We start from the raw sequence: 16,068 nt of genomic DNA, 5'->3' as shown, positions 1-16,068 counted from the left end.
TAAATGGCGCAAAAAATTAATACAATAAAAGATACTATAATTCTTCTAGATATCGCAAAATGAAAAAATCTGAGAATACAGAATTCCCGTTTAACTGCAAAAATATAAAACTGATATACCAGAGTTTGAAATTTTATTTTAAAATTTTCAGTACAATTAATGTTTTTTTAATTTAAAATTTATTTAAAATTTTGACATACGCATGATGTTGGTTCTTCAACTTCTAAAAATTTGAAAATATTTATTAACGTATATCACTCGACTGATTTAACACCAAAAAGACCGAGAATGAACAACTCAGCTGACAGATTATTGCAGCACTAATCCAACCTGCAATTAATTTATGTTACATGATTAAATAAAATATTTTCAGGTTGAAAATAACAGTGTTTTTCAAATAGAGTGCATCGATCAAGCATTGCAACAAATCACATGTAAAAGCGATTTGTGAAATTTTGTTATTTATTCGTTCATTGATGAAAAATTTGTGTCGAATACAAATTAATGTAATAGATTAATAGTTTATAAAAAAGCATTATAATATCGTGAAATATTCTTAACATAGTATATACTAGTATATACTAGAGTCCCAAGCGGATAACCGCGGTTGCGGGTTCAAGCGCGTTTTTAAAAAACCTCCGGCAAAATTAAATTTTGTTTTTCTTTTGTTTGCATATATGTACATGTGTGAGTATGTATGTGTATTTAATCACCATAGCTGAGTCTCTCTAGGGTCCACGATAATAAAGCCAAGCGAGCAGTTTCTACTAATTACTTCAGTAAATTTGAATAAAGAAAGTTAGTTCAATGTTATTTATACATGTTCACACAAACACATACACACACACATATGTATATGTAAATGAGTGTGCATATGCGTGTTATACAAAACGTATGTGTGAAGTGTACCTATCTTTGATACTTAACACAAGTGTTATCACCGTATATACACATATACGATACACACATACGTATAAACAAATTAGCATACATATTTCTGCATTTGACACGGTTGATAATGCGGTGCTTTTAAAAAGATTATCGGTTGATTCTTGCACGTGTTAATTTTTACATAATTTCATATTCTTTTTAAAAATTTAATTTATTATATAATTTTGAACTATAATATAATTCGCGGATTAATTTACTTGAACTTTCACGCACGGGTTAGTGTTAATCATTATCGTTATAGTGTTTAGAAATTAGAATGGATTTTTATTTGTACAAGTTAAATTTAATTATGTTGTTAGGCGTTAGGTTTACAATTAATAGAATATAACTTTATTTAATTTTTAATTTAATCTCAAACCTAAATTTGAAAGACGTAAATGTTAAAACTATTTTGTCTTTCTAACTTTATATAAACTAAAAATTTAAAACTTGTTTTATTAACTGCAGAAAAAATTAAAAAACGGTTTACAAATGCTCAATATTTAGATGTAGAACTGGTTATGATGAGGCCACGAATAATGGAATCAGCATGCATGGATATCTTTTTTATGATCCAGAGCTTTGCAGCAATGGGTGAGAGCAAATCCTCGCCAAGATTTTGAACCAACTAAATATTCAAAAGTTTGCTCATTGCATTTTCAAACAAGTGATTTTACATATGAATTAATAGATTCTAATCACGGAAGGAAAAAAGCAAGGTCAAATAAAAATGTAAAACATTTAAAACCAGAAGCTGTCAAAAACTTGGGTGTGATGTTTGACATGCTTTGACGATGCTGCCTCAGGTTGCGAAACTCAATGCTATCTGCTTTCTTCAGCTACGAAGATTGTATCTGGTCAAGAAATGTCTTCCAGTTGATATTTTTACTAACCTGGTGGTGACTTTTGTACTGTCTAGATTAGTTGCTGTATGGTGCTGGTGTAGGGGTAGTAAATATAGTTCAAGGAATCCAGGACGCTGCCGCCAGATTAGTCATTGGTCTAAGTGACGTGATCACATTACAAAGTGGTTGGAAAGTCTCCACTGGCTACCGACAGATGTGTGCAGGTTGCTCTGCCTAAGGTATGGAATTTTCCAAACAAGATTGAAGCAAATTGTTTCAGAAAAAGATTTCAGAAGAGAGTTAAAAAGTTATTTGTTCAACAAAGAATTTAATCACAGTACAATCCTCTGAGGAACGTCAATACAGTGAATAGCATAATAATAATAATAATAATAATAATAATAATAATAATAATAATAATAATAATAATAATAATAATAATATATGTACTGCACATACGACCAACACATATATTATGATTTTTATTATATATACATATATATATAACATAACTTGTTAATGCTGAATCGTCGGTGGATTTTTTGAACAACTATATATATATATATATATATATATATATATATAGATACATGTATAAACACATATATATATGTGCCCAAGGTATGGAATGATCTTCCAAACAAGATTGAAGCAAATTGTTCCAGAAAAAGATTTCAGAAGAGGGTTAAAAAGTTATTTGTTCAACAAAGAATTTAAGACCGTCAGAAATGCAATTATTGATGAAAATCACAGCATGTTCGGCTTTTCTGTTCTATCATGCATAAAATAAACACAAATTTTGGTTTTGAACTAAAGAAACTTGAAAATGATTTACGATCAACCGTTAGAAAAATCGAAAAGTGAAATTGGAAGTTAACAAACGGCGAACAACAGGCTGTGATTTTCATCAATAATATATATATATATATATATATATATATATATCGGTAGAATTTATAGAATATTATATATATATATATATATATATAACATAATATAACATGTTCATGAATAATTAGCTTGTTTGAGTTCTTCATCGTCGTTTATTTTGTACTCGTTGATCTGGCCGATGTTATTTCAATTATTCAATTATAAATTTATTAAATTGAAAGATACCTTCTCAGCAATTTTTTCTGCTGTCTGATTATAATATATATAATTATATTGTAAATAGATTGCCTTACAGTGTTGCTGTTTTCTAATTTTAAACATGAGATTAAGACGGGTGATTTAGATTGCCTTTTCGCGGGTGCGGTGCGGATGCAGTGCGGACAATGAGCAGTGCGGATGCGGGCGGTTGCGGACGTGAAGTCTGCGAATGCGGGTGGTTGCGGACGTGAAGTTTGCGAATGCGGATGGTTGCGGACGTGAACTCTGCGGATGCGGGCGGTTTGAAAAAAATCTTCTCTGCCTGGGGCTCTATTATATACATTGCATTATTTGGAACTGAAAAAACGACCTCAGTAACAATGCAACAAAAACTTTAAAAAACGCTAATCTATAAAAACTTCCGATTAAAATTGAACTAAAACTCGAACAAAAAACCTTTTCAGTAGGCATTTCAGGACATTTCCAGTTGTAGAGATAATATTGCAAATTTCCATCCCCAGCCCCAAATTTTAACTTATCAAGGAAGACTTTGTTGTCCATTAAATCCAAAGCATTGAAAACATCAAAATCCAGCTAAAAATTATTTAAAAAACGTCTCATAATTAGCTTTTTAAAACAATAAGTGAAAAAACAGAAAAGAAATTCTTAGGGAAATATCGTGCAGATTGGCAATTTTGAAGTAGTTACCAACAGTTTCAAATTTTTTTTCACATTGAACGTCGTGATTATTAGTATGAAAATTTTTTGAACTTTTGTAATCATAGATAAGTGAGTAGCAGGACCGCTGCCACACAGTGATAAACAATAAATTAAGTAAGGATATATAAGCAAGAAGTAGAGCAGCTTCAAAATGTGAATAGAAAGTTTCATTTTACAGAGAATACTAAGATTTTTTAGAGATTTTAATTGTTAAAAGCCTAATGTGATCAAGCCAAAAAAGATATGAGGCAATAATTAATTCTATGAATTTTGTAATAGGTAACTTTTTAATAGTGGTGTCTTTGATTTCAAAATCAAACCGAAAGATTTAGCATTTATATCTGTTGTCATCTGTCTAGGATCTTTAACCTTTATTTAGTTTGTTTCATTATTTAAAAACAGGAGAATTATAGAAAGAAGAAACGAAGATTGTACATGTGTTTTGTGGATCTAGAAAAGGCTTTTGATCGAGTACCGAGGAAGGTCATTGAATGGGCGTTGAGGAAGAAAGGAGTGAATGAGAGAATTGTTAAAGCTGTGATGCAGCTGTATGAAGGGGCAAAGACAAAGGTGAGGGTTGGAAGGGAGATGTCGGACGCTTTTAGTGTTAAGGTAGGAGTGCATCAAGGATCAGTGTTATCACCGTTTATGTTTGCAATTGTGATGGATGTTGTGTGTGGAAACATAATGGAGGGGTTGTTATTTGAGATTTTGTATGCAGATGATTTAGTCTTGATGGCTGATAGCATGGAAGAATTGCAGATGGAAAAGTGTTATTGAAAAGAAAGGGTTAAAAGTTAATATTGGTAAGACGAAGGTAATGGTGAGTGGGGAAGGTGGGGAGCGAGTGATAAGTAAAATAGACCCCTGTGGGGTATGTGACAGGAGAGTGAAGGCTAACTCGGTATTGTGTATAGGTTGTTGGAAGTGGGTGCATAAGAGATGTAGTGGTGTGAGGGGGGGCACTGAAAAAGGTGGAAGGCACGTTCAAATGTAAGAAATGTGTTCATGGTGTGATTAATAGGACGGACGCAAGAACGGGGTTGAGTGGTGGTATTGAAAGAGTGGAAAGCTTTGTTTACTTAGGGGATAAGCTGAACGCGGATGGAGGATGTTTGAGCGCAGTTACGGCTAGAGTTCGTGTGGGATGGATGAAATTTAGGGAACTGGGTGGGGTATTGTGTGGAAAGAAATGGTCAGTGAAGATGAAAGGGAAGGTATATAAAGCATGTGTGAGAGCAGCGATGGTATATGGTGGTGAAACTTGGGTGTTGAGGATAGAGGAGGAAACTGTACTGCAGAGGGCTGAAAGAGCTATGGTGAGGATGATGTGTGGGGTTAAAGTGAAGGATAGGAGGAGTAGTACAGAGCTGATGTCAATGATGGGACTGAATGAGGACATTGTGACATTGATAATGAAATCGAGATTGCGATGGTATGGACATGTGTTGAAAAGGGATGAAAGGGTCGGGCGAGCGTTGGAGTTGGAGGTTGAAGGAGTGGTAGGAAGGGGTCGTCCGCGAATGGGATGGAGAGAGCAAGTGGAGAAGGACAGGGTGAAAGCGGGGTTGCGTGATACTTAGGCGAGTGACAGATGTGGATGGCGTCGAGGGGTATTTCGGTTTCATCATAGGTAGCCAAACGGCAACCCCCGATCTCGGGGAAAATGTCGTCTAAACGTGTGTTGTTCATTATTTAAAAACATCAAAATGTAGCCACAAAGTCTTGAAAAAATTTAAAATAATTAACAGGCACAAAATTTGTAAATAAAACTAACATTTTTGGCAGCAATGAGAGCATCATTCATAAGGTTTGTGAGAGGCGTGTGAGTTGAAACGTTGTAAAAAGAGTATGCAGCTTTCAAAGATTTGTGAACTGGATGGTGCATTACTGTTGACGGTAACGTGTAAAAACTTACAAAATCAACTATTTCACCATCGTTCTGCAATTGTTGCGTTCATAATTCACTGTTAAAATTCACCGTCAAAAAGAGGACAAAAAATCAAAACAATTACTAGAACTTATTCACATAGCTATAAAATATTCATATACCAGCATGACAAACATACCGCAACTACGTAAGAGTCGACAATGTCAGCTTTTGGCATAAACCAATGTTGAAATTCCTCTATAGTGAAAGTTGGGGCAAGATCAAACTTTTCCAAAAACTGGAAAATCAAAGTATCGAATGCTAAATTTGGATTGTATATCATAAGCAATTGAAATAAGTTTACTTTAAAAACAAAAATTTTTCAAAAGCATATAACATTTGTAAAACAATGAATGCAAATGACTGTTAATGTGAAGCATAAGTAACAACCTTTGCTAGTAACAGATGGGCCTTTACAACATCTGAGTTTGTCATCGGTCTGAAGCCAAAAGTCAATGGTTGCTGGGTGAAAAAAGTGTTTAAACATTTCATAAAGATAAAAAACTTGGTTGATTATCAAAAGAAATATTGCTAATGTGAGATTAAAATAGTCGATGAAAAGGACAAATCATATTGAAATAACGCTGGTAGCAGAAAAAATAAGCACACATTTGAAAAGTTAATTTTTATGAGCGTTAATACATTACTGTTGATAACAATATATCACATCATATATAATACTATATAACATCATCTGTTATTATCATAGAAGTTTGTGAAGAGTACTCCCAATGGAGGGCCCATTGCTACACCGTCAATCTGCTGATATAGAGTGTTACCCTGGCCAACAAAAGGCGCTTCGGCAGTACATATTCCTAGCAGCGCAACTAATTTATCTTTTAGAATTGGTAGTGGTGAATGACTGGAATTGTATATTTTATCTATTATTATGCTGGTTGTGTTCTCTACAGGGACATTTGTAAAGAGTGACTCCACATCCCTGTAGAGAACAGAACTAGATAGAATCACTAAACTACTCATAAATAATGGATATAAAAATTCCATGATCCAGAAAATAATTGAACGCAAAGAACAAAAAATCGGCAACAACAACAACAATGCAACCAACAATAGTAATAAAAATAACACAGTAATATATTATAAAAATCGCATGTCAACCGCTTTCAAACAGGATGGAAAAATCATGAAAAGAATCATAAAAAATAACGTCCAAGCAATCAACGATAATGCTAGTATTAAACTACGAAAATACTACTCCAACCAAAGAACGTCATCTCTTGTGATGAAAAACAAAAGCACTAGTAAACTAGAATCGATAATGGATCATAGCCATCTAATATATTTGTTCAAATGTAATATTGGTGAGTGTGGGCACCATAATTCTGAATATATAGGTATGACGACGACCATGTTATCGAGAAGAGTCACTATGCACGTACAAACTGGCGCTATAAAAAATCGCATGAAAGAAAAATCAATCAATCTTCGTTTAGCGTTCAGAGAACCAGTTTCCCAGAGGTAGGACGTTGTTTTCTCTGTCATCAATTTTTTTCGCCAAATTAGACGATCAGTTGTATCCATTTCATTTAAATTTAGAGCTTTCATGTCTTGCTCGATTGTATGCGACAGGACTTCTTTGGAAGGCCTTTGGGACGTGTGCAAGGTACTTCAACATCTGTAAGAGAAGTTATGGCACTGTTTCCACTTCGTTTGACATGACCAAACCACCACAGACGGTGTTGTCGGCATTCGTCCTTTATATCATTTAAACCAGCACGACGCAGGATTTCGGTTGATTTGATGTGGTCCTTCAGACTAATTCGTTGCATCCATTGCTTTGACATATCGGTTCGTTGAAGTTGTTGTTCCAGTTTGGTTGTCATTGGCCATGTATCTGCACCATATAACAACACCGGACGTATCACAAATTTATAAAGTCTTGATCGTAGTGGTGGTGGGATGTCACGCCGCATCAATATAGAGGCAAGGAGATGCCATTTATTCCAGGCAGCACGTATGCGTGCTCGAACGGCAGCTTCAGCTGTTCCAGTACAACCAAGAACATCCCCTAGATATTGAAACGATGTGACTTTCTCTATCTTAATGGCTTCAAAAAATATTGCTATTTTGAATTTGTTGTTGTGAATTGATGCAAGCAGGACAAACCAAATTGGACACTTTATATAAATTACCAATTATTTTTGAACAACGTTTGTGACACCACTGGTTACACTGCTGACACTTGATTGAATTGTTACCTACACCAGATTTACAAACTGAACAGGGCCATCGTCCTGTAGCTGTGGATTGGATGGGTTCACCATTGTTCATTGCTTTGGTTTTGCTGATGTTGACTTTGAATCCATAATCGGCGAGTCTGGTGTTCCAATCTTCAAACATCTGTGCTGCATTCTGCTCAGACGTGGCTGTTAAAACGATATCACCAGCATATATTAGATTCCAAATGTCACCAGTGCGTATAGGCTTTGTGATTTTTTCCATCACAGTAATAAATAACAGTGGACTGAGAATCGAGCCTTGGTGAACTCCAACGCCGATGTCAAATGCATCTGTGTTTCCAACCGTTGTGCTGACGAGAGTCTTTGTATTCGTTTACATTTTCATCACAAGTCGAACAAGATATTCTGGAATGAGTTGTAGACGTAGACTCCACCTGATTGCTTCACGGGGAGCTCGATCAAATGCTTTTTCAAGGTCTACAAAATTGTGTGATAGTTGTTGATGCTTTGCGAGGTACTCCTCTTGCAGTTGGCAAAGGATGTGAATTGCATCAATTGTTGATTTCCCCGCTAGGAAACCAAATTGATAATTTCCGATTGTGATGCACGACGTTAATCATCTCTCAATGATTTTCTCGAAAATTTTCAGGGACTATTCTAACAGACGTATACCCCGATATGATGAACATTTCAATGGATCAGCTTTGCTTTTGTATAGCGGAACTGTCATGATATAGTTCCATTCAGTCGGCATTTAGCAATTTCTCCACACTTCACGGCAAAGTTGTAGTAACGTTTGGATACCTGGAATCGGACCTACGATGGGTGGAGTGTCAAAGTTGACATTGATGGGATTTGTTTCATTTAACATACGGTTGAAATATTCTCTCCACTGTAACTTGATCTCATCTTGTTCAAGAACCATCTCATTTTTGTCGTTTTTAATACATGAGGCACCAATTATGTCTTGTTTCGTACGCTTTGCTTGTTTTGCTATACGATACAAAGATTTCATTTTGTTCACCTTTGCTTTTAGTGAGCCACTCTCTGCACTGATCTGTCCGAGCCAGTCCGACTTGACGTCTTGCATAGTTGTTCTTCCCACGGAAAATTTTAATATCATCAATAGACTTTGATTTTTGCCATTGCTTGTATGCAGCTTTCTTTTCAGCTATTGCATTTTGTACACTGTCATTCCACCACCAAGAGTCCCGTTCATGCTGACGTTTTGTACCAGTTTTCCCACAAACCTTAGTTGCAACGTTTATCAAAATGGTTTTGTATGTACTCCAATCTGTACTGGCTTGCGATTGGTGGCCTAACTGTGTGGCGACAATCTGTTGAAATTTGTCTCGATGAATATTGCTTTTCAGCTTCCACGTTTTGATTCTCCGGGGCATTTGTTTAGACTTAAGTTGTGACAGTTCGGCGACACATGATTCGCCATGTATAATTTTGACATTTTCGAATAGCCTTCGGTGTTGTTGCTTGACAGCGAAGAAATCAATTTGCGCCGTTGATGGTCCACTTTTGTATGTTATGAGATGTTCCAACCTTTTTCTAAAATATGTGTTCAGTAAACAAAACCCGTGACTTTTAGCAAACTCAACGATGCTGTTGCCATCTTCATTCCGTTCTTCATAGCCAAAACGGCTATGTACGTTGTCAAAACAATGTTTTTCTCCAACGTGGCCATTGAAATCGCCTCCAATCAGGATTGTTTCTGATTTTGGTATCGTTGAGATGGTGTCAGAGAACGCATGGAATAAATATTGGGGAAACTTTTTACATCCGGACACCCATCCTGAAGACAACCACCAGTTATAAGCGGTGGGCCTAGCCTTTTGCTCAAAAGCACGCAAGGCAGCGTGGATGCAGTTTTATGTCATGCCCAGGACTTTTTATGTCATGCCCAGGACTATTTTTTACATCATACATGAAAAAGAAACACAAAACTAAAATTACTAGACAAATCTTGGACCACAACGTTGAAATCATACATTACAACAACAACCATTATAATTTACAATTCTAATAACCCACCAGATTTTTGACAAAAACACAACAACAACAGCAACAAACAACAACAACAACACACGTTTAGACAACATTTTCCCCGAGATCGGGGGTTGCCGTTTGGCTACCTATGATGAAACCGAAATACCCCTCGACGCCATTCACATCTGTCACTCGCCTAAGTATCACGCAACCCCGCTTTCACCCTGTCCTTCTCCACCTGCTCTCTCCATCCCAATCGCGGACGACCCCTTCCTACCACTCCTTCAACCTCCAACTCCAACGCTCGCCTAATCCCGACCTTTTCATCCCTTCTCAACACATGTCCATACCGTCGCAATCTCGATCTCCTTATCAATGTCACAATGTCCTCATTTAGCCCCATCATTGACATCAGCTCTGTACTACTCCTCCTATCCTTCACTTTAACCCCACACATCATCCTCACCATAGCTCTTTCAGCCCTCTGCAGTACACTTTCTTCCTCTCTCCTCAACACCCAAGTTTCACCACCATATACTATCGCTGCTCTCACACATGCTTTATATACCCTCCCTTTCATCTTCACTGACCATTTCTTTCCACACAATACCTCACCAAATTCCCTAAATTTCATCCATCCTACACGAACTCTAGCCGTAACAGCGCTCAAACATCCTCCATCCGCGTTCAGCTTAACCCCTAAATAAACAAAGCTTTCCATTCTTTCAATACCACCGCTCAACCCCGTTCTTGCGTCCGTCCTATTAATCACACCATGAACACATTTCTTACATTTGAATGTGCCTTCCACCTTTTTCAGTGCCCCTCTCACACCACTACATCTCTTATGCACCCACTTCTGACATCCTATACACAATACCGAGGTTAGCCTTCACTCTCCCGTCACATACCCCACAGGGGTCTATTTTACTTATCACTCGCTCCCCACCTTCCCCACTCACCATTACCTTCGTCTTACCAATATTAACTTTTAACTCTTTTTTTTCAATAACACTTTTCCATCTGCCAAATTTTAACTGCAATTCTTCCATGCTATCAGCCATCAAAACTAAATCACCTGCATACAAAATCTCAAATAACAACCCCTCCATTATGTTTCCACACACAACATCCATCACAATTGCAAACAAAAACGCTGATAACACTGATCCTTGATGCACTCCTACCTTAACACTAAAAGCGTCCGACATCCCCCTTTCGACCCTCACCTTTGTCTTTGCCCCTTCATACAACTGCATCACAGCTTTAACAAGTCTCTCATTCACTCCTTTCTTCCTCAACGCCCATTGACCTTGAAACACCAACACAATACAGTTTCTGCAACAAACACACGCACACACAAACACGCATACAAATATGGTCTCCTTACAACACACACAGACACACATTAATCTGATGTTAATTTTAAAATATTATGTTTGATAAACAATTAAATTTTACTTTAACTTTTGTTTTATTAAGAAAAGAACATAATTTGAGGCAATATGCAAGAAAACCGTCAATAAAGCTTTCTATGTGACCTTTTGTTAGGAATATGTTTGTAATAATGTTTAAAGCATTAAAAGTTTGCTGTCTATTCGGTTAGAACAAAAACTGCAATAATTCTATGGTGTCGATATCAGGAGTTACATGTAATTTAATTCAACCTGTAATCTTGTTGAAAATAACGTTTGAATTAACATTTTATGGGTGTTTTTTTAGTTTTGGATAGAATTCTCGGTTATTATATACTAACATAGGTGCACCTGGTTAGAGGCGTTGAGAATTGGTATTGCTTATGCAGGATAAACGCCGGCCATTTCGCTAGTTTTGTCTATCTTATTTATCAATTTTTTCATTTGTGGTTTAAATAATGTCTTGTAAGTGCTATTCATGTAACAGATCTTGCTCACTGGAAAACCCACGGTGTGGTATATGTAAGTTATTTTATCATTGGAAGTGTTGAGAATGTTCAGGAGGAAGTGCATAAAAAAATTAGTGAGCATTCTAATTACATACGGACATGTAATATCTGTTTTAAAAATCTAGAATGAATTAATTAGATATGTTATATGAAGGCCAGGTTAAGCTTGTTGAAGAGGTTGAAAAAATAATTAATAATGTGGGTAAAAATAATGAGGGGCAGACTAAACTTGAGGATAAAGTTGATAAGATAGTTAATAAAGTATCGAAAGGTAACGATAATGTTTTTGGAGACCTAAAATTAATTGAAAAAGAGGTAACAGAAACTATAGGTATATTAAAAAATAATATGCCAAAATCATGGGTAAAAATTGTTGAAGAGAATTTGATAAAAAAGTTGAGGGGGTCAACAAAGAATTTCAGTCAGCATGTAAAAATCTTGAAAAAACAAATGATAGAATAAGGAATAAATATGAAGCTGAGGATAGAGCTAATAAAATAATAATATTTGGACTAAGTGAGGAAAAAGATAGTAGTATTGAAACAAGACGTATCGATGATAAGAAAATAATTATGGAAATTTTATCAGCTTTGTCTGACATACAGGTCAACTAGTATTGTTGGCAAATACTACAAGCTAAATGGCAATAGCAAGGATAATAAGACTAGACCTTTGTTAGTAAGATTTAATGATAGGCTCAAGAAAAACTATGTTATGGAAAATTTAGGTAAAATTAAATTCTTAGGTGAAGGTTTGAGAAAGATAGGCATTGCTCATGACCTATCTAGGAAACAAAGGGAGGAGAAAAAAATTGGTTGCTGAGGCAATAAAAAAACAGAAATATGATCAGGAAAAATATATTTACAGGGTAAGGGGATTGCCAGAGAGTATGCGTATAGTAAAAATAAAAAAAAGGGTTTAGGTTCAATTTTAAATGTAGATAGGGATGATACTGATGAATTTATATGTAGTTTGGATGTAATTTACTCAAATGTTGAAACTATTGGTAATAAAATAAATGAAATAAGATGTTTGATAAACTCTGGGACTAGGCAGGCAAATGTTTTGGAATTTTTAGAAATTAATCCAAATGAATATACGTAATAACTAAAATATAGGTGAATTTCAAATTACTGGCTATAGGTTGTATTCAAAAAATTTTATGGATGAGGGTTATAGGGGATATTTATTTATATTAAATATACAATTGATTTAAAAGCGAATTTTGAGAAATATCTTGCTATTCGAGTATCGCTACTGGCTGTTTACCATAATCCCAGATCAAGTTCAAATAATAATAAAGGTTTATTGTGTCTGATTAAGGAATTTTTAGGCAAAGGAAGTAAGAAAATGATTGTAGGTGAAATCAATGTCCCATCTATAAACTGGAATTCTGTTTCAACTTCTGGAGGTGTCAAGTCCTTTCAGAGGAAATTCATTGATTGTATAAATCACTGTTTTTTGTTTCAATGTATTGATTTTCCTACCCAGCAGAAGCAAAACATATTGGATCTGCTTTTTGTTCAGGAAATAAATATAGTTCATGATATTAAATGTAATCCTCCAATAGGTAAAAGTGATCACATAATGATAAGCTTCTCATGTTTAGTTAGATGGAAAAAAAATAAACAGTCAATTAAGCGTTTTGATATCAATAAAGGGAATTATGTGCCAATGAATCAATTTATTAAAACAAATTTATCTCATGCATTGATAGATATGATGAATGTTGGTGACAATAGCAAACAATCAATAATTAACGGATTTGGGATAAGTTTGTTTCTGTTATTGAAGGTGCTATTAATAAATTTGTACTAGTAAAGTATATAAATGAAAATGAAAAAAAATCCTTAAACTACCAAATGTTGTTTTAAATTCAATAAGAGAAAAAAATTTATTATGGAAAATGCTCATTAAGTACAGGGATAATAAGATATTTGATGATTTTAAGAAGGTGAGAAACAAAGTTAAAAGAGACATCAAGTTAATAAAGATTAATTATTTAAATGGTTTGGGTAAATTGGTTAAAATTAATCCTAAGATATTTTGGAAACAGGTAAATAATAGTAGAAAGGATAGGTTTTCTATAGATAGTTTGTATGGGGTTAATAAAGAGGAAAATAAGATTGTTGTAACAAATGAATGTGAAAAAGCAAATGTTTTGGCTGATTTTTTTTACCACTGTTTATAGTACTAGTAAGGGGGATAATGATTGCACACAGGAAACTGTTTTGTGTGAAGAAACAATTAATTTAATGAATGTGATTGATTTTGAACCACAGGTTGTTTTCAATAAACTGAAATTGTTGAATGTATGTAAATCGTCTGGACCAGATAACATTAGTGCAAAGATATTGTTTGAATGTAAAGAATCTATTTATGATTACTTAAGTTCATTATTTAATAGGTCTTTTGAAGGGAGAGTCATATCTAATGTATGGAAAGATAGTATTGTTACATCCATTTATAAAAAAGGAGATAAAAAGGAAGCTAAAAATTATAGACCTGTTGCACTGACATGCATAACATGTAAATTGATGGAGTCTATAATAAAGGATGCTTTGATGTCACATTTGATTGAAAGTGGTTTGCTGAATAGAAAACAGTTTGAGTTTGTTAAGGGAAAATCAGCTGTTCTGCAGTTGTTAAAATTGATGGATGAATGGTCTAGGGCTGTGGATAAAAGTTATGGGATTAATGCAGTATATACTGATTTTGAAAAGGCATTTGTTACATAGTAAATTAAAGATTGTTACATAGTAAATTAAAGGTTAGGTTGAACAAATGTGGGTTGAATGACAAATTGGTTGCTTGGGTTTGATGAATGGAAGAACATTGATGTTGGGTGAATGGAAGAACATTTCGTGTGAGGGTGAATGATGGTATGTCAAGATATTGTGAGGTAAAGAGTGGAGTTCCACAGGGTAGTGTGCTTGGGCCAATTTTGTTTTTAATGTATGTTAATGATTTATTTGATTTGTTTCAGGATGTAAATGGGGTTGCGATGTATATGTAGGCAGCTGATGCAAAGTTGTTTAAAATTATGAACTCAGATAAGGATAGTGTGGTATTGCAAAGGGGTTTGAATGATTTGAATGAGGTGTGTGTGCAGAATGATGTGAAATTGAATATAAAAAAAATGTGTTGTGATGAAGTTTGGTTGTTCTGTATCAGATAATAATTATGATTATAAAATAAGCTCGCACCCATTACTTTTTGTTGATAAAATTAAAGACTTGGGTGTTATTTTTGATACATCTTTGAAATTTATTGAGCATATACATTGCAATGTTAAGAAGGCATTTTCATTGCTGGGTTTAATAAACAAAATTTTAAAGATATTAATAAAAATGTTTTTATGTTATTATATAAATTCTTGGTCAGATCTCAGCTGAAGTACGCAACATGTGTGTGGTCACCATGGACAATACGTGAAACAGAAGCCATCGAAAAGGTACAGAAAAGGGCAACAAAGATGATCAAGGACTGTAAGGGAATGAAATATGAGGACCAATTAAGATTTTTACAATTGCCAACACTATAATACAGACGAATAAGAGGTGATTTGATAGCGATGTTTAACATGTTGAATGAAAAGGATCAACGAAGCTTGCCGGAAATATTGAGAGCCACCAGACAAACAAGAGGACATGAGATGAGGCTAACAGCACTGACATTCCATACGAACTCAAGAAAAAATTATTTTGTTAATATTTGGAATAATTTGAATGATGATGTTGTTAATTGCAGTGATTTGAATGAGTTTAAAAAAAAGTTGGATGATTTTCTTATGAATGCTAAATTTAAATACAATTGGAGAGCGGAGTTGAAAGATGACTATTCGTGAATGCTGTTTATAGTATTTGGATGATGGTATAAATGTTTGTTTTGACATGATTGTCTTTAAGAGAGAACAATATATATCATTGGTTGAAATTGGAATTTTTATGAAGAAATGTTTGCATACAAATATATATATAAAATATAAGTAGTTGAATTAATAATATAAATTTTTCTCTTATATTTTTGTTTATATTTTTATTTTTGTTTGATCTTTATGTATGAACAGATTATATTAACATATATTCATGTACATTGTTTATGCGTTAAAATTTTATGGTTAATTTTGTGTCGCGGGCATAGGGACATTTTGTCTTCGCCCATGTTTTTTTTTCATAATAATAATAATAATAATAATTATGTAACTAATGAAATACGAAAAACCATATAAGAAAACTCTCATTTAGATCAGATGTGCAGGGCCCCGAAATAACAAATTTAGTTTAGAATATTGGTTTGTAAGCTAAAGTTATACCGAGTCATTTCAATCACAAAGTAATACTGTAACAAGAATTATCAAATTTTTCTATACTTACATCAGGTAATTTGTAGAGCTTTAGTGTCCGTTGCATAGTCATATGCGAGAAAGAT

The 16,068-nt window shown here is 34.4% G+C and overlaps 1 protein-coding gene across 1 annotated transcript; it reads right to left on the bottom strand.

Moving 5' to 3' along the window:
- Nucleotides 1-117: 117 nt before the first annotated feature.
- HELRODRAFT_100366 (hypothetical protein) lies at nucleotides 118-5,976 on the bottom strand. The gene is made up of 5 exons (XM_009020857.1): nucleotides 5,905-5,976; nucleotides 5,654-5,752; nucleotides 5,362-5,526; nucleotides 3,321-3,458; nucleotides 118-330 (listed from the first exon to the last, which is right to left on the bottom strand). Exons 1-5 carry the CDS (start codon nucleotides 5,947-5,949, stop codon nucleotides 310-312), a joined length of 468 nt encoding a protein of 155 aa, XP_009019105.1. The 5' UTR covers nucleotides 5,950-5,976; the 3' UTR covers nucleotides 118-309.
- Nucleotides 5,977-16,068: the final 10,092 nt, after the last annotated feature.

This window comes from Helobdella robusta (genome assembly GCF_000326865.2).
Source record: "Helobdella robusta unplaced genomic scaffold HELROscaffold_29, whole genome shotgun sequence".
In the NCBI taxonomy this organism is placed as follows: domain Eukaryota; kingdom Metazoa; phylum Annelida; class Clitellata; order Rhynchobdellida; family Glossiphoniidae; genus Helobdella; species Helobdella robusta.
This window is presented reverse-complemented; position numbering and strand designations above follow the sequence as displayed.